Raw genomic sequence first — 18,833 nt, 5'->3', positions numbered from 1 at the left:
ACAGTTACGCAGCCCTCGCTTGTAGACTTTCTGGATGACTTAAGGTGGGTAGCTCAGGCGTGATGGCAAACATCCCCCTGAAAGACCCAGATCGACCCTTGAATATTGAGTACACACTCCACGGAAGTCCAGTTAGCGTCTCCTCATGGACTCCATTTTGTCCGCAGGGAACTCGACTGGTAGATTCCTTAACAGCTGAGGTGGAGGTATTATTGCTAGCGTTGCGATTCGATTCGATGAAAATATTTTCTGCTTTTGGAAACGAAAGAATGGGGAAGGGGATGGGAGAACGTGGTCACTCTAACGAAGCCACAACAGCCCACAGCTGTACAACCACACAGCTATAGCCGATTTCATGACCGTTCGGACGTTAGCACAGCAAGTGAATACAGTTCATATGAGTCTCGTACGAGATAAAGAATAAGAAAGGGGGTGGAGGGTTTCCCTTTGCCGGGACAGCAGTAGATGTGCAACGCAAGTCACCTCCAATTTCAAGTCTTGAGAAATGGTAAGTCGAAGATATCCCATCAACTTACCCAGAAAATGTATGGAGAGAGCGTGCACCAGCCAGAAATCCCTGGCAGGCAGACGAGACCAAGGTCTACACTTATGAAGTCGTACACAGGTCGATTGACGGCCTCTGGCAGGCCATGTCTAAAGAACTTGTCGGTGAAGCCTACTGCTAGCAGCCCGAGATCCCAAAGTTTTGATTGGATGCCAATGTAGACGGTACTTAAGTAGTGGTCAGCATGCATATCAGTATGCGCGTAATCTCCTGCTGGGACTCTTATGAGCTGAGCAAATTTGACCCGAAGCACCGGAGCCCTTATCACAGTGACATGGAATTCCCACGATTCCAATAGTTGTCGAAATTTGGCACAATCTGATCTCTCGAGTATAGACAGAAAGGGGGGGGGCGCGACAAATCAACTCACGCCCATTGCGCACTTGGAGAAGCATGCGCAGGGTAGCCTTGCTCGTGGCTCGGATGGCATTGTCCCAGTCGGAACCATCACTCGGGATGTCACTTATGTTGGTTTCCGAAGCCACCAAAGCCTATACGCTTCTCCAGCTACAGAAGTCAGGGGCCAGGAATAAATCAGGCTGGATGGAAGCAGCACGCGGCGGATTACAGCAAGACCTTGATCCGGAGCTACCTGTTGTGACGCCCGACCGATTCTTAAGAGCTTGTCTCGTATGAATCGGAATTCGTCTTACAATACAATAGCTTCCATGGTAAAGAAATCAGTGCACAGTGGCGCAGTTCTGAGGTTTGTTGTCGAGCCTCATGCCCATGTGACTGTGTTCAAAGCAGATTCCCAGAAAGCACCCTGGCGTGTGATGAAACTCATGTGGACGGTGTATAAAGGAAACTACAAGGGTTTCGTGATTTTGAGATCTTTCCCGCTCCTCATCGAATCGACCACATCATACTTCATGCTCGCCAATCATATCTCGCTGACTGAGAGAGACCTCAAAGCTCATACGTCGCTGTCTTGTGTCTGGCTTCTCTGAGTCAGGAATAAATCGCTTCGAAACCCTGCATCCCGGATTTGGACACATCACTTGTGTGAAACGGGCACAAGACACCGGGCCTGTTGGTTTCTCTGCTCTCTGCCCGTGAGTGGATGGCTCGGGTAAGCCGTCCAGACGATTTCTTTGCTCCAGAGGTAACACGTCTTGTGTAGTCTCGGGCAGCCGGAGGACCGGTGTTACCTATTGAAGACAACAATGGGGTTATGAGCGTGCAATGCCATCACTCGCTTCCAATTTACAAAATGCATACCGCGATCGATATCAGCGATTTGTAAACCACGGAGGTTGAGAGGCTGCTTCCGCCCAGCCAGTCTTGAAATGCAATCATCTCCTCTCTCGCTCCTATGATCCCTACCGCTGCTGGAAGCCCACACTCTCATTCTGCAGCCACCCGGGTGGCCATGGCCGCCATCTCTCCCGTCTGGGTAAGTAGCTAGCCATTTCATTGTAAACCCGTCTCATATCTCGGCTGAGGTGGCGCGGGCCATGATGGTCCTCGGGAGGGACAGGATGGGCGGCCGCATTAGGTCTGCGATCCTCCGTCTCCTTGCCAAAGCATTGAATAAGCCAGATTCACACAGCTACTGGGTTCGCGGCACACTTGTGAATTGTATCTGCGAACAAGGAGCCGTCGGTAAGTCCATTCCGCTGCCAGATGACTAGTAACTGTTGTCGCGAATTGGTTCAACGTCGCATGCGCGCCTAAACGTGCATTACGGAGAGATCCAGCAGTATTGCAATTTCCTGTTGTGGAGCACATGTTAAGCGAATCTCTCCCCGATATCGAGCTGCGCATTGCCGATTAAGCAGGGTATTCATTTGGAGATGTACGACAGGACTGGAAGCTGGGAGTCGACACAGCTGCATGCTTTCGAGTCGGACGGGCCAATAGCTAACCTTGCCGGGTCCATTTCGTTGAACCAATGGATTGTCGGACTGCCGCACTCCTTCTTATTGAGGCTGGAAAATGACAGCTTGCCTCAAGCTGATCCATGGGTGATACGGATGTGCAAAGCAAGACATGATTTCGACTGTCTGGCCATTAGGTGGGCCTCAGAACCCACCGAGGGCTGGATGGACTCATCAGCTTCAACGGATCCAGGCCTAGACACCTCGATGGCTGTTAAAGCTGAATCATCTTCTGCTGGGGCCCCTGATACGCCATGTGCGAGTATAATGACCAGGGCAGAAGATCCAGCAGATCTCGCCACCTATCATCATGCCGTGGAGCCGATGTGTACTCCCAGGACCACCCGGGGCTTCAAGCATACAGCATTAGTGTGGGAAAATACGTCTTTTCAGTGGCGGCTCTTCTTCAGGTGCCTTGCCACTGGCTGCTGATCTTCCGGGTCCCGAATCTCAGCGCGGATATCCACCAGGGGTTAGAGTAACAGGAGCAGCAGTACTTGGAAGTCCGCAGCAATTCGTCAGGCCAATACATTTGAGGCAATTTAGTTGAACCAGGAAGTTCATGGAACTGCTCAAGGCGTCTACAGACAAGCATGTCAACGTGCGTACGGCGGGCTTCAGATCGAAGGTCCAGGGTTCACCGTAATATATGCTTCCGAGTCTAATGAAGCGAGTCCCTGCTTCCAGGCCCCTTAGCAACGTTCTCCAGCGAGCATATGAAGTCGGGTGCCGTGGAACACTCTGTCTCAAAGATGTCTTTCTTTCCAATCCACTATACCACGGCAGCCCATCCCACGTTTTTCTCACTCTTTCCCTCTTCGTTTCTGTTCCCTTGGTGTCTTCTTGTCACTCGTTCACTATACGCTGACGACTGCGTTTGACGGGGTACGAGGTGCCGAAGCCTATTTTTCTGGCTCCAATAGACCACAGACCTTCGTAACGCAATGGAGGACCAACGACAATATGTGTACGGGCAGAGTTTCATGGCGAGGAACTTCGAACGGGTGTTGGACCGCCTCAGGGGCGTCGAGACTTCAGTCAATACTTCGACGTTCGGCCGTGTCTTTCGACTCGGTGGATGTGGTCATGTAGGATATCTCCCCTCCCCTTCCGGCTGGAGATCGAGGTAGTGAACTAGACGAGCTAAGGTTTCGATATGTCATATAGCCCCAAGAGATCCAAGATGCCAGCTTCTATACAGAAATTCGAGCCGGTCTCACGACGTTCGCCACAATGGCATATATCATCGCCGTCAATGTTAGTGCCTCCTTTTCTGCAGAGGTTCGGGAGCTATATCAATATGTTAACATCCGCTTCAGGCAGATATACTGTCGGAAACCGGCGGCACTTGCACGTGTCAGCCACCATTTGGTCCGAAAGACACTTGCGCCAACGAAGCAGAATACCAATCCTGCGCGAACGGTAAGGGCTATGTGTTGCTTGAAATATCTGGGGTAATACCATGAAGTTGACGTCCGCAGTGGTCAAGCAGGACCTCATAACAGCGACAGCGGCATTATCTGGACTCGCCAGCATCCTCTTTGGCTTCTTCACTAATCTGCCCGTGGCATTGGCGTGAGTCGCTACTGTTCCTACTTTCGTGAGATCTGCCCTTGTTGACCAGGCTTGCAGTCCAGGTATGGGCCTTAACGCCTACTTCGCCTACCAAGTCGTCGGCATTCGAGGCCAGGGCCCCGTGCCATACTCGCTAGCCTTGACCGCAGTCTTCGTAGAGGGATTTATCTTCATTATCCTCGCTCTGACCGGCATGCGACACTGGCTTGTGAAGATAATCCCAGGAACGATCAAGACTGCAAGTGGCGTAGGAATTGGATTATTCCTCACCATGGTGGGAATGTCGTACGCCGAGGGCATCGGCATCATCACTGGAAACCCCAAAACGCCATTGGCCATTGCGGGTTGCGATCCTGCCTATCTCGACCTCAAGACGGGCGCTTGTATGAGCCACCTCATGACTAGCTCAAAGATGTGGCTCGGAATCATGTGCGGTGGGCTCCTGACGGCTTTCTTGATGGCCTTTCGGGTCAAGTCAGCAATTATCATTGGGGTGGCTCTTGTCTCGATCCTATCGTGGCCCCGTAGCACTCCCTTTACCTATTTCCCGAACACAGTGGAAGGTGACGAACGCTTCGAGTTCTTCAAGAAAGTTGTCAGCTTTCATCCCATCACCCACACCCTCAACGCACAGCAGTGGGACCTGTCAGGCAATTACGGAGCCAGCTTCGCTCTTGCGCTATTCACGTTCTTGTATGTGGATATCATCGACTGTACAGCCACGCTGTACTCCATGGCACGCTTCTGCAACAAGACGCGAAAGGGAGACGGTGACTTCCCAAGGTCGACGGTAGCTTACTGCACTGATGCTGCGTGTATCTCCATTGGGTCTCTTCTCGGCTGCTCGCCAGTCACGGCCTTCATTGAAAGTGGTGCAGGTATAGCGGAAGGTGGAAGGACGGGACTAACAGCTATTGTGACAGGACTGTGCTTTCTGGTTTCTGTGTTTTTTGGCCCTATATTTGCCTCGATACCCCCATGGGCCACGGGATGTACCTTGATACTAGTGAGTGAACCGGGACTTCTTGACCCAGGCGGATCGTTGCTGACGATAGTTCTGCTGCTTAGGTCGGATGCTTGATGATTCGCCAAGTGACTGCAGTCAACTGGCGCTATGTTGGCGATGCTATTCCATCTTTCGTGACCATAGCTTTCATTCCCTTCAGCTACAGTGTCGCATACGGACTGATCGCGTGAGCCTTGTCCAGGTATCCTAGTGCGCAAAGTCTTATGTTTCATGCTGACAAGAGATCCCAGTGGCCTTTTCGTATACACAGCTCTGAATAGCATGATATGGGCAGTGATGACCCTCAGCCGCGGCAGTCTCGAGCCAAAAGATTACCAGTACAAAGAGTACTGGACATGGAAGCCCGCCGGAGAAAAACCATGGATCGTGCGGGTCTTCAGTAAGGGCAAGTTTTGGGAGGACGAGCGGAGACGACAGCACCGGGCAGAGGACGAAGGTGCAAAGCATCACGACGAATTTGCCATGTCTGAGATCGATCTCGATAGCACACGCACTTCGCATATCGGCACGTCGTTTGCTGCCTCAGCCCACAGAGCCTCAGCGATGCCGTCCGAAGGCCACAGAGAGGGGAGCGTGAGAGAAACCCACGAGATGGACGTTGTCATCCCACAGCAGGTGGTCATTGCGTCTCAGAAGTAGACATACTTAGACTTCGTGCAGTTTTATATGGTTTTTTTTTTGTTTTTTTTTGGCGTGACAGACGCCCTGGGGAGCTGTCTTCAACGCAACAGTCTGAAAGCTGCTCCTCATTACGAAGGCAAGGATGCGTGCTGTAGAGGGAGACAGTGGATGATCAAGCTGCGATACAAATCACACTGTATATTCAAGCAATCAATAGACTAGATGGAAGGGTGAATAGGATGAAACACAAGACAGATCAAGGCGATTCAAAGTGAGTCTTTGGTGTGTGAGCGTCAAGCCAAGATTACTGGCTCCGAGGATCCACGAGTCTCCAACTTTACATAACTTTGTTGCAAATCATATTCTTCTGGCTAATACGTTTGCGCAAAATCTTCTGTTGAGTCTATGGTCGAAGATTTCATGAGGCGGCCTGGCTGTTTTGCTATCTGGAAAAGCCCCTTTGTTTGCCTTGAATTTAGCCATTATAATGATGGGTCAGGCGGCGAGACGTCGACCTGTGTCTGATCCAAGCCCAAAGTTCTAATAATAATTCACCCAAACAGCCAACTTCGGCCCTCTAACCGCTCCGTACTGTAGCTCTACCAGACCGCTGACAATGCGATTTCCCCAGCAGTCGCCATCGGTGGCCTCCCGAACCGGATGTGGTTTTAAGAAACCCTTGTTCAACAGCGTCTGTACTTCTCGCGTCCAGCGCTGGGTAAAGTCGACGAAAAGGGTATTAGCTTCACGACTATATGTTGCCTCAACTGACCGATCAACTCCATCGTCATCAATGCTTGCGGAAGCCGCGTCGTAGGTTGACTGGTTGACATTGCATCTCATTTGTGATAGCGTCTGGAAGGATTCCAACTTTGTATTATACCTTACATACGTGTTTGCTGCATCCTTCTGCATGAATCAGGTGTTCTTTGAAAGTACTGCTACTTACATCGCCCCGACACCCGTGTGAGGTGATCTCTTAGAGACACAAATGCAGTCAGCATTAATGCTCGGTTGCTGTGTTGGTGTCGACGCTTCCCTGCGCTACCAATTCAGCTGCCGCTGCCGCAGAGCCGGACCGGGTAAGACACCGTCACAAGTAGTCCATGGTTCATCTGATGACAAGCGCCATGCTCGATCCTTTCCACGCCGCATCCTGCCAGTTGGTGGCTGCATGTATGTAAGCACAACAGGCACCAGTTCCGGAAGAGTCGGCCTGCAAGGCTGATCAGTGAGACGCATTCTTCAAGGATTTTTTCTTCAAGTTCGCTCACACGCAGTTGGTATTTTGACTTGTGGAACGTGTCTCACTCGAAAGCAGGTCGACCGAGAGCGATTCGGCTGATCACAGTGCATGGTAATGTTGTTGGATTTGCCCACTCGCCGAAGCCATTAATCTCGGGAGAGGTTTTACGGCCGAGAAAGCGTTTGCTTCGAAAGAATCGCCAGGCCCACGCTCCCTTCCTTATTTCTTTGTATCCCTCGGAATTCCTGACTTATCAAGACCCTTGGTTGACAGCGTCCAGCTCAAGCCAATTCTCCGTTTCGAGATTATCATACACCTTGATTATGGCTCAATCTGGAATCCCACCACCACAGGCCATACATCACGAGCTGAGGACGGCAGAGAATAGCGCAGGCTATCTACTTCCTACACTTGCAGAGCTCCACAAGGCCAACCCAAGGCTGAGACTCCTAGATGTTGGTGCTGGCTCCGGCACCATCTCCGCCACGCTGGCTAAGGCAATCCAGCCCGACGGACATGTCACAGCCACCGATATAAAGGCGGATATCCTGCCACGTGCCAAAGCCGTTGCCGACTTGGCCGGGATTACCAACATTGATTACCAAGAGGCTGATGTGCTCAGCCGTCTGCCCTTCGAAGACTCGACATTCGACGTGACTCATTGCCACCAGGTACTCGTCCACCTCCCGCGGCCCGCTGATGCAATCCGCGAGATGCTGCGTGTTACCAAGCCGGGAGGCATTGTAGCGGCGCGGGAGGGCGACCTGGAGACCGAGTGTGTGTGGCCTGATCTTCCTGGTCTGGCCAAGTTTCACACACTCACGGCTGCCGTTATCAGCATGGCTGGAGGAAGTCCTAAGGCGGGCCGACAGCTGTTATCATGGGCGCTACAGGCTGGAGTTCCCCGAGACCAGGTGACGCCGGGATTAGGGTCTTGGTGTTACTCGGAGCCCCAAGAGAGGAAGGTCTGGGGTGAGTTGGTGCTGTTGTTTACATGCTTCCCCTCTTCTTTACTGAATACGGCTGATTTGAAGAATTACGCAGCTCAGGGCATGGTTGACGCGCTGCAAAAGGGGCGGCTCCGCAGTGTTGGGCTCAGTTCCAAGCTCGCTACCGAGGACGATCTGCAGGAAATGGCGGCTGCGTGGGAGGAATGGGCTAGTGCTGATGGTGCCATCCTGGGGATGATGCAAGGCGAGATCCTTGTCCGAAAAGTATAGGCACTATCCAAGTGTGATAGGTTTTAGAGTAGGCCTAGTAGATCTACTCTCGGGTACATATAGAACACACTATCAGTCGCAGACTGCTTTGTTTGTGAGACAACTTGCATTTATCTCCTCCCTCCATTGGGTTTGCAAGTGATTATGCTTTACTGCCGACTGCCCATCATCACTGATTGTGCCCTCAAACTTGGGCTCCGTGACTTGCTCGCTTAACGTAGCAATGGAGATGCATGCATATTCACGGTGCGTGCAAGACATTGTCGGGGGAGACATGTGCAAACAGCTCGGAGCAGGCGTTGAGTCCATATTTCCTAGCTATCCGGAATGCCGCCGAGTTCAGGAGCCAGATCTTTCTTGCAGGTGATGTTCAGATGTTCTTCGCCTTAGACATCTGTCAGCAAGCCTTCCTTTGGCCTTGTCATTGACTCAAATCGAGCTTGACGAACAGTGGCTGTAATTAAGCAAAATAAATTGTCACTTCATGTGCAAAATACATGCAAATTAAGGCGACGGCAGCTGGAATGCATCCTGCTGTGGCGGAACTGATCCAGGCCATGGATGCACCTGGCGCTTCATCGTACCCAAGTTACATAAGAAGACGGCCTCTACGATACGCATCGAAAGGTAGGTTGAAAGAGTTCTTCAGACTTTTGAAATTGAATCAGTCCGAACCTCCGCTTCGTCAACTAGGATGTCACACGGCCGCAGTAGATAGTCGCCTGCCTCATGTCTGGGTCAGGTGGAGATCATGCATATGCCAATGCGTGCTACAGCCAACGGGCAACAAGACACCAAAGATGAAATCATTTATGCGTGTTGGCAGAGCCCGAATAGATCTGAACCAATTGAGTCCGAAGTTGCCGACCAAGATGTGCGATTTTCAATTGGTATGCACGGCCCAAGACCGAGAAATAGTGGAATAAGAGAGGAGGCGCTCTGCCGAGCGATTCGATTATTTTCATTTTGGACTTTGGAATATCTATTCCAATATCGACTCTCCGGTGCCGTAAAAGTGATCATCTAGACGATTCTTTTTACACAAATACTGTTCCAGAAATACTCTCTTATTCCAGCAACTACCTCCAACTGTATCAGTCAGTCGCAAAATCTTCAAGCAGAGCACAAAATGTCATCATCTTATGACTTTGTCATTATCGGAGGAGGAACCGCCGGACTTGTGGTGGCTACTCGTCTTTCGGAAGTCTCGCATTTCCGGGTTCTAGTGCTAGAGGCTGGAAAGGATATCAGCGGCGATCTGCGTGTCAAAGCTCCGGCTTTGTATACCACGTTGTTGGGGACGGAAGCCGACTGGGGTTTCCAGACCGAGCCACAGGTAAGCGTTTCAGCCAGCCTGTACTGGAGTTGTTCGACTGTGTAGCTCTTGATCATGACCTAACTTGACGGCAGGCTGGGCTCGGGGGAAGATGTGCCAGCGTCAACCAAGGCAGAGCCCTCGGAGGCTCCAGCGCCATCAATGCCCAAGTGTTTGTTCCTCCTGCAAAGGATCTCATCGATGCTTGGGGGCTGCTTGGAAATGAAGGCTGGAACTGGGACACCTTCCAGAAATACATCAGAAAATCCTATTCCAGTCCTTCTGTAGACAACGACACAGAGAAAGCACTGGGTATTGATGGGTGGACAACCGGAGATGTTCCCGCAAAGGGACCTATTCTTACTTCTTATCCCCCAAATCCCTCGGCGTCAATCCAACAGGTTTGGTCTGCTACTTTTAAAAGCAAAGGCTTGCATATGACCAAGGATCCCTTTGTCGAAGCCTCTGTCGGTTCCTTTAGCCATCTGAACAGCGTTGATCCTTCTACCAGGGAGAGGAGCTATGTAACCACTGCTTACTATTATCCTGTCAAAGACCGGCAGAATCTCGTCGTTATAACTGGTGCTGTCGTTGAGAAGATTTTATTTGATCAACAATCTTCCCGGGGAATCGAGGCAAAAACCGTTCGATATCGCCATCACAGCGAAATACAGACCATTACTGCTACAAAGGAGGTCATTCTCGCTGCAGGTGCCTTTCAATCCCCCAAGATTCTAGAATTATCTGGCATCGGAAACTCTAAGCTGCTCGAAAAGCACGGTATTGAAGTCATCAAGGACCTTCCAGGGGTGGGAGAAAATCTACAGGATCATCTTGTCTGTGGTATCAGCTACAGGGCAGTCGACTCTCTCGATACTCTTGACGCACTCGCAAGACAGGAGCCAGAGGCAGTCGGCCTAGCTATGCAGGACTACGTGACCAACAGATCCGGACCTCTGACCTCGACCGGGATCGAAGCATACGCGTATCTACCGGTCATAGATCACAGTAATGGGCCTGGCCAGAAGAGACTGCACGATCTCATCCGAGAGAATCGCCCTTCTGAAGCGGACCACGCAGCCCAAGCAATATATTCCCTGGCATCGAAGACCCTTCTCGACTCGGCCGCATCTTCAGCGGCCTACCTGGCCTTACGTGCCCAGGCAGTTCTGCCCGTCGACTTGTCCTGGTCACCGAACTCGCCCACTGGTCCCATCCCTGGGAAGTTCATCACTATTGCCGTGCTCCTATCCAATCCGCTTTCACGCGGATCCGTGCATATTCGCAGTGCAGACCCTACCGCCGCACCGCTCATTGACCCAGCCTACCTATCGCATCCGCTTGATACTGAGATTCTGGCAGAGCACATGCTCCAGATCGAGAAGATAGCCGTCTCAGAGCCACTCTCCAGCAAGTTCCTCGCTCAGCCACTGCAGCGACGTGATCCGGCCACCGATCTGAAGGGAGATCTGGACCACGCAAAGAAGTACGTGAAGGCGAGCAGCAACTCCATGTGGCATCCAGGTGGTGCGTGCGCTATGCTACCTTTGGAAGCCGGCGGTGTTGTTGACAGTGCCCTGCGTGTGTATGGTGTTCAAGGCTTGCGTGTTGTCGATGCGAGTATGATGCCGCTGGTTACAACAGCGAACTTACAGGCCACGGTATATGGAGTTGCGGAAAGGGCGGCTGAAATGATAAAGCATGAATGGCTGTCAAGTTAACAAGGCCCGGCAAAGTTTTTCTTAGATTATATTTGGCGGACTACAATGAAGGTTGACGCAATGAAACAGGCCATGTATACACATTTCCTGGCCTTTTTTGGAGACATTACACTGAACCCTAGACTATTACGGCTAGTCATGATGGGCTTATGAAATTTTGACGCCAAAGGAAAACCAATCCAGGTGCCTGTGTATCCATCCCATCCTTTTGGACTACTCAGCACATGAGAATTCAGGACATGAAGGGTCCGTAGTGGATGAAATATCGAAGCTGAGTGCTTGAAAACAGAAATTGTATTTGTATACTCCTGTAGAATTTGAGGTTTCGAGTGCTTGAGTGTCTCATTGGGTTGCATAAATTCCATATCAGAAGACATGATTCGAGGTTACTGGCCTTTTGGTTGGATAGGGCTCCAATTCGACATTGGTTTCGGGAGCTTTTCAGATGGACTCGAGGTTCAATGTCTACGGAATAGCTAAGTTCCAAAACACTAAGGCTTTGTTGAGAGGTCTCGGATGTATAAACCAAAAAGTTACTGGAATAAATTGATGCCATCTTGGGGGATCGGACAACAACTCCCGTCTCTGGGACCATGCCTGACTAAGTAGACAGCCGAATCTCCGTTGTGTTTAGCACTTATGCTCGAGTCCATCGTAACATCAAATGGTTACCGATACGCACGTTGGTGAGAAGGGAGTATGTGACTACATTGATTGGTGCCGAATCAGTGAGGGAGAACATGTATTTGAAGTCGTAGGTAGGTTGCTTAAGGCTTTCGATACATGGGTACAAAACTTATCGAAGATAAGGGGATGTGGAGAGTACCCCCTGTCAACGTAAGCCCAAGGCCTCTCAACGTCATCAGAGAGCTCCCCACCGAACTCTACGAGAAGCTCTGCAAAATGACCTTTAACCACGGCGCAATCAACAAATCCTAGGCTCTGTACTTGCAAGGCCACCATTTTCGGAAATAACTTTATCGACTGGAGATTCGTCAGCTTTCGGTGTAAATCAATCATCCCTTGACAGGCTGCTGAACCGTCGCCCAGGAACTGGAATTGCGTCTTCTTGCAGGGCGCCTGCCACACCGTCAAAATGAGTGGTGGTTGGAATACTAGTGAGTATCTCGCTTGGCCTTGAGGGGCCACTGTCAATAGTGAAGCTTCAGTTCGCTAATTGGTTCTAGTCGAGTCCGATGCGGTATGTTCTCAGCAGCCAAGCTGCCACCCAGCAGCTACCACTAGGCCCTGAAATGCCCTCCCTCTAAGCGGGATCATCTGCTCGAAGTACACGCTGACACGCACAAGGGCGTCTTCACATACCTCCTGGACAACCTCGGCGTGAAAAATGTGCAGTTTGAGGAGCTCATAACAATGGACCCCGACTCACTTGCGCAGCTGCACCCCGTCTACGGCGTAATCTTCCTCTTCAAATACCCGACCGACACACCCTACACCTCCGCCGAGAAGCCCCACGAGGGCACGTTCGACCACGACGCCGCCGAGCGCCTCTTCTTCGCCGCGCAGACGATCCAGAACGCGTGCGGGACCCAGGCGCTCCTGTCAGTGCTCATGAACAAGCAGGACAGCAAGTCATCCGAGGGGGAGGCGGGCCACATCGAGATCGGCGAGAAGCTGCGCGAGTTCCGCGACTTCACGATGGCGCTGCCGCCCGAGTTTAGGGGCGAGGCCCTGTCCAACAGCGAGCTGATCCGCGACGTGCACAACTCGTTCGCGAAGAGCAGCCCCTTCGCGGACGAGACGCAGCGGACGACCGGCGAGCCCGAGGACGTCTACCACTTCGTGGCCTACACGCCGATCGGCGGCACCCTGTACGAGATGGACGGCCTGCAGCCCGCGCCGATCAGCCACGGCGCCTGCACGCAGGAGGAGTTCCCGACCAAGGTGATGGAGGTGCTACAGCGGAGGGTGAGCCGGTACGACGCGACCGAGATCCGGTTTAACCTGCTGGCGATGGTTCGTGACCTGCGGATCCGGGCGAAGGAAATTGGAGACCACGAGCTGCTAGAGCGAGAGGAGAGAAAGCGGAGGGATTGGCGCTTCGAGAATGCTCTCAGGCGGCACAACTTTGTGGGTTTTGCTGGAGAGGTTCTGAAGGGCGTAGTAGCCTCGAAGTTGAAGGAGGGCGGTGAGGACGCGTATAAGAAGTGGGTGGACGACGCCACAGTGAAGATGAAACATCGGGCTGAGAGCAAGAGGCATGCGGGCGGCGAAGACGTTGAAATGGCGGGCTAGACTTCTCACCGACTCATTCTTATTTCGCGGGACGCCTCACTCTTCCGAGACCCACTGGAATGTTATGGCAGATGGGAGGCATATTTAATATTGATGCGGGGATCACAAAACAAATCATGTTCCCCAAGAACGCATAGAAGTGGCAAAGCTGACGTTTCGCAGTTGCTCGCTCACCCAAGAGGTTCTTCGCGTCTGATCAGGGACGGGAAAGCAGCTGCCCCTGACATGACACCGGTGTCTGACTCCGAGTGTGTGGGTCACAGGCATGTATCGGCATGCTTCCGAGACGTCTCCGGTTCTTCCATCGGCACCGTGGTAATAGAGACAGTTAGCCTGTGTGGAAGACTGAATCCGCCTCGGATCAGATTCCCTCTGGTAAGATCACATCTCGAATCGATTGCGGCAGTAGATGAGGTTTCGCGAAACCTAGCGGTGGGTGCTCCCTCGTTGGTACTCTATGTCCTTAACCCGAAGGTACCATTTTCATAGTACACTTGCATGGCTGCTCGGAGACACGTCGTTCTGTACCATACACATACACCCTCCCCTAGCTTGCCGCCTAGTTCGATCCGCGTTGATCATCGAGTGGGAAAAGAAAAGCAACGGATCTCTCGGCTTGACCGGCGATAATGACCGCAATCAGCCTCGAGACCAAGCACCTACATCATATACGTAGGCAGATTCATGCCGCTTAGCAGGATCGGCATAACATGCCGCACAGTCATTTCCGCAAAGCAGTTTGGAGGTTTTGCGACGGCCAGCAGTCCCTCAATACCTAGATGATATAGTGCAGGGCGGCCCTGAGCCCAGCGGGACGGACCGACGCTTAACCTTGTTTCAACGTCGCCCTCGACGTCTTCGGAATAGATGCGCGTCCCGTCACTCGCTATCTGAATGGGCCGGCGATCACTTCTCCCCGGCTTCGTCCAGACGTCGATCTCGGGGATAAGCCTCCGAACGAGTCAATCGGCAGAGTCGACACGATGCAGCTAAGGGTCCAAAACGCGTCCGGGGAGTAGTCTGAAAGTATACGCGGATTGGACTGTCTGCGAAGAGAATTTCCCAGAGAAATTCGTCTCAAGACTCTTCACCAGGACAACCCATCGCTCCCTGGCGCATCACGTACAAAACAGTCACGCCTGTTTCTGGGTGAATAAGTAGCCTCACAATTTGCAATAGCAATTTAGTCGTCCAGACTTGGTGTAGGCAATAAAGTACAAAAGCCGAAATACGCCGCCCGCTTTGCAGACTGCAAATCATAGTGAGAGAGGACTTTTCCTTGCGTCAGTTGAAAAACTGATTTCCATGATTTGGTATCTCCGTATGTCTCGCTATCAATAAGTGCTACAAGAAAAGCGACAAGCCCCAATTAGAAACCCCCAATGCCTCAGTCCTCGGCATCCTCGACGCTAGCAGCAGGCGCCTTGCCCTTGGCGGTTGACGAGGCATCCTCCTGCTCCTCGGCCGCTGGCGGAGCAGCTGACCTGCCCGGCTCGCTGGAACCACTCGCTCCCTGGTCGCCAATCTCCCGGTTGCTGCTGTTCTCTCCATCACGGGTCTGGGAGGTGGACCGGCTCGAGCCAGGCGCTTCTAGCCCAAATGGCAATCTACCACTGCCACCGCCACCAAAGAGCTGCGCTGACCCGCCCCAGACTGGCGTCACCGGCGTTGGCGCGGCGACTTGGGGCGCCTCGGATCTTGATTCGCGAGACGCGTGTTGAGAATCTGTGCTGTGGACCTCCTCAGAGTTTGTACCTCCATTAGCGCCAGCGGCCGTTCCGGTAGTGCTGCTAGACGACTGGGCTGGTATGGCCCCATTTGCCTGGCCACTACCAGCTTGCGCAGCCCCTTCTGGCTGGGTGTTGGGTGTGAGACCACCATGCGCTTGGATTCCATTTGCTGGAATCGCGCCGCCGTCAAGGCGTTGAAGAGGCATTAGGGACCACCCTGGTGGTATCACAACACCCTCAGGAAGGTCCGCGCTGCCAGAGGGAATGGCTGTTGTTTGTGGAACAGCTCCGTGGCGGGTAACAGTGGGTGAGTTCATCCTGGGGATAAAGGGGTTCGAGGCTTGAGGCATCGTCGGGAGGGGAATTTGGCCAGCAGGGTATACATGCGGCGTCGGTATCTGCACCCCACCTGGAGGTTGGGGAGGAGGTACACCACCAGCTGGCGCAGTGGCGGCATTAGGAGTAGGTGTGGGCTGGCCAGGCTGGGCCGGGGGTTGTTGCTGGCCCAGGTTGAGCTGCCGTATACGTGCGAGTTCAGCCAGCATCAAGTTAATCAGCTGGAGCTCGTGCTGGGCCATGTGGACATTCTGTATGCCTTGCTGTATGTCACGAACTTCCTGCTGGATTCTCTGGTCGACTTCCAGCAACCTATTCCGGACAGCCTCCATTGTCGAGAGATCCGCAGGATTTGTCGGGGGAATATTCGCTTGTGCTGCCGCTTGAGCATTGGGCCCATTTAGATCGACACCCATTCGGTTCGCCAGCTCTGCCACCTCTTGCCCACCCTGGGCGAAGCCCAATCTTATTGGACCGAGGTTGATATATCGCATGGCTGCTCTTGGGTTTAGAGGTTGTTGACCGCCTTGTCCGGCCTGCCCATTTAGCTGCGCATCCTGCGCGCCGGGTGCTTGACCATTCGCTTGTGCGGGCTGATTCTGTCCGCCCGGTAGATTTGGTTGTATGTGAAACGCCATTCGGGGGCGGTATTGTCCATTTCTCGGTGGCTGTTCAACCACCACAGAGCTTCGACAGGTTGGGCACACTTGTTGTCTTTCCAACCAGCTCTTGAGACATCCGAAGTGTAGAATATGGCCACATGGAAGTTTCTTTGGTCGGGTCCTCTCCACTTGTCCGCCGTTCGGGTCCCATGGACGCATCTCCTCTCGGCAAATGATGCAAGTGTCTTCGCGTCCCAGGTCTTCCGCCGTCGCATCTGGATATCGATTCATGTCCCTCAGGGCCTGCTTGTATCTCAGTAGGGCTGTGAGTCGCTTGACGAAGCTTCTGGTTGTCATAAAGAGATCCCTCATGATGTGAATCGGTAGACCGTAAAAGACAAGCAACACGCAGAAGAATGCTGTGTAGACTGAGAGCTTGAGCAAATCTGTTACCATGTTAGAAAAGGTTTTAAAACTGATGGACAGTACTCGGACTCACCAGCGAAGAGATCCAGGAACAGAATCCACTGGCCCTTCGTATCCCAGCCCGGAACCTCAATATCCATCTCGTCGATGTCGTCCTCGTCCGGCAGTACCTCGTTATCTTCGGCCGCCTCCCCAGCTTCTCTTCTCCGCAAAATCTCTGCTCTCTGCTCTCTGACCTCTCGCCTTCGTTGCTCCAACCTCTGAGCGGTCTGCCTCTTAATAACACTTGCCTCAACCAGGGAGATAACATAACGCAGCCCGGTGTGCAGCGACCCGACCGCCAGAACGGCGAATTCGAACAAGAACATAACCATCATCGTCGGCTTCGCCTGCACGATAACCGTATTGATCGAGTAGCTAAGCAGCCATGCGTTGTATATGATGCTCGAGAGCAGCGACACGACGAGCCGGGCGTGGAAGAGGCGGGGGTTCGCAGGCGGTTGCTGCTCGAAGACCTCGACGCGGCCCTCGCCGATCCAGCCCCAGACCTTGCCCGTGATAAGGGCGGTGAACATGACGATGAAGAAGGCGCCGACCTCCTCGCGGAACACGGTCATAGCGAGGCACGTCTCGGTGATTGCGAACCAGGCCTTCTCGTAGAGCTGTTCGACTTCGACGGGGCGGAGCGCTCCGAAGCACAGGCGCTGGAGGCCGTACATGAAGGAGCCGTAGACGAGGAAGACGAGGTTGACGAGGATCTGTTAGGGTGGCGATCAGTGTTAGCCGGCCATCGGCGGTGGTCGCGTGCCCCGATGAGGACGCGTTTGCTGGGATGAGGACCTCAACTCACCATCAAGCAAAGGTTACTTTGCGATAGATAGACCATCGCAGAGTAGAAGTTGGCGCGCTGGTAAAAGGCGGACGTGACAACCGTGGCGGCGAGGGCCGCCGAGGCCTATTCAAACCAGTCATGTTAGCTTCGAGCCCTTCTCGCGACCAGCACTCAGCTGCTACACCACGATGGCTTCCATAGATTCTGGGTCAGAAAACCAGGTCGGCAGGCGTGCAACATGATGGGAGGGGAATGCGTCCGGAGGAGGGGAGCTCGAGCAGAGTCGGAGCTTGAGCTGGAGCTGGAGCTGGGGTGGACATACCCCGGCGTACATGGCCAAGCGCATCTTGACGATTCTCCCCCGGGCTTTGAAAGAATGATTGCGTCGTCCTGATAAGGGAAATCAAAAGAGGCCACAGTCACTTCGATCAAGTGCCCATAGTGGCAGTCGGGATGCGAGGTAGTTGGCGACGCAGCTGGCGAGAAGGATGGCGTGCTGTGGGATGTCCTACAGCTTGATGCCACGTTGAAGTGTATAAGTGCAGTGAGCTGAGCGGAAGGCCGGCCGGCCATCATTCAATTACCAACCTAAGCCTCGGGCTTTCTGGGCCAGGCGCTGAGGTGGGTATGTGGTCCGTGCGCCGACAGTCAGCAAGGGCAACCGACTTCGTCTTCATCTTGGTCTTGCTTTGTACCTACACGCATAGGTATCTAAATTCTTCACATACACTACTGGATTGATACCGCCACACGCAAATAAAATGTGAGAATGACATCGCGGACACCCCTACAGTACTTAACTCTCCGTAAAGAATATGTTTCAAAAGCAAAGTGCTGTACAAGAGATTATATCGAGGCAAATTATCCCAAGGAAGGTTATCCCATAAGATATCATTCTGCAGCTGTTGTCCTACGACTGAGCAACTTATGATTCCCACCTTTTCTTTTACGAATTCATCACAGAGATACTGTGGCCACGAAGCAGATACCCGAGCTTAAGCTAGTTGTACCTAGGTATCCAAGCTCTTTAATTGTGAATGCGCCTGGACGTTTCTGGTTGAGACCATACGCAACCACTACAGTGACTGCGCACGTGGTACAATGATCCTACAGGTTTCATTCACATCCACTGGCCTGACTTGGTGCGGTTCCACACGCACTCGCCAGGAGCACATTTAGCAACAGGGCGAGTTAATTCATAGACCAGCAGGAGTCATCACAGAAGCAGGGGAAAGGAACAGTCATTGCAGTCAAGGAGCTTTTTGGATTCAACGAGTATTACACCCATCACGCGCGCCCTAGCCTATATTCCAAAAGGCAGCGTAGGTCATAAAGCAGTGATTGATCCCCACACCGATACAATCCAACTGAACTCCGCGCATTCCCGACCCAAGCCAGACACAGGAGGGGCCAAAACATGAAGCCCCCTTTCCCAAAATAAACAACCATATACCCGGGTATCGTCGCAGCCATATGGCGCA

The 18,833-nt window shown here is 52.7% G+C and overlaps 5 protein-coding genes across 5 annotated transcripts; 4 read left to right on the top strand and 1 right to left on the bottom strand.

Annotated features, from left to right (window-relative positions):
- Nucleotides 1-3,389: 3,389 nt before the first annotated feature.
- Nucleotides 3,390-5,686, top strand: J7T55_001905 (inner membrane protein yieg; the record flags this gene model as incomplete). The annotated part of the gene is made up of 7 exons (XM_053142817.1): nucleotides 3,390-3,533; nucleotides 3,613-3,702; nucleotides 3,765-3,867; nucleotides 3,927-4,020; nucleotides 4,078-4,892; nucleotides 5,123-5,213; nucleotides 5,278-5,686. 7 exons carry the CDS (start codon nucleotides 3,390-3,392, stop codon nucleotides 5,684-5,686), a joined length of 1,746 nt encoding a protein of 581 aa, XP_052994358.1.
- Nucleotides 5,687-6,774: 1,088 nt separating this feature from the next.
- J7T55_001904 (uncharacterized protein) lies at nucleotides 6,775-8,134 on the top strand (the record flags this gene model as incomplete). The annotated part of the gene is made up of 4 exons (XM_053142816.1): nucleotides 6,775-6,848; nucleotides 6,990-7,025; nucleotides 7,195-7,886; nucleotides 7,959-8,134. 4 exons carry the CDS (start codon nucleotides 6,775-6,777, stop codon nucleotides 8,132-8,134), a joined length of 978 nt encoding a protein of 325 aa, XP_052994357.1.
- A 1,129-nt stretch (nucleotides 8,135-9,263) lies between these two features.
- Nucleotides 9,264-11,170, top strand: J7T55_001903 (uncharacterized protein; the record flags this gene model as incomplete). Its single annotated transcript, XM_053142815.1, has 2 exons — nucleotides 9,264-9,470; nucleotides 9,545-11,170. 2 exons carry the CDS (start codon nucleotides 9,264-9,266, stop codon nucleotides 11,168-11,170), a joined length of 1,833 nt encoding a protein of 610 aa, XP_052994356.1.
- Nucleotides 11,171-12,266: 1,096 nt separating this feature from the next.
- On the top strand, nucleotides 12,267-13,426 carry J7T55_001902 (26s proteasome-associated ubiquitin carboxyl-terminal hydrolase; the record flags this gene model as incomplete). Its single annotated transcript, XM_053142814.1, has 3 exons — nucleotides 12,267-12,288; nucleotides 12,358-12,371; nucleotides 12,479-13,426. The coding sequence occupies 3 exons, from the start codon at nucleotides 12,267-12,269 to the stop codon at nucleotides 13,424-13,426; spliced, it is 984 nt and encodes a 327-aa protein (XP_052994355.1).
- Nucleotides 13,427-14,813: 1,387 nt separating this feature from the next.
- J7T55_001901 (uncharacterized protein) lies at nucleotides 14,814-17,698 on the bottom strand (the record flags this gene model as incomplete). Its single annotated transcript, XM_053142811.1, has 4 exons — nucleotides 14,814-16,540; nucleotides 16,594-17,278; nucleotides 17,371-17,475; nucleotides 17,675-17,698. The coding sequence occupies 4 exons, from the start codon at nucleotides 17,696-17,698 to the stop codon at nucleotides 14,814-14,816; spliced, it is 2,541 nt and encodes an 846-aa protein (XP_052994354.1).
- Between the last annotated feature and the right edge of the window lie 1,135 nt (nucleotides 17,699-18,833).

The sequence above is a fragment of the Diaporthe amygdali genome (assembly GCF_026229845.1).
Source record: "Diaporthe amygdali strain CAA958 chromosome Unknown NODE_12_length_1037015_cov_66_201586, whole genome shotgun sequence".
NCBI lineage: Eukaryota > Fungi > Ascomycota > Sordariomycetes > Diaporthales > Diaporthaceae > Diaporthe > Diaporthe amygdali.
This window is presented reverse-complemented; position numbering and strand designations above follow the sequence as displayed.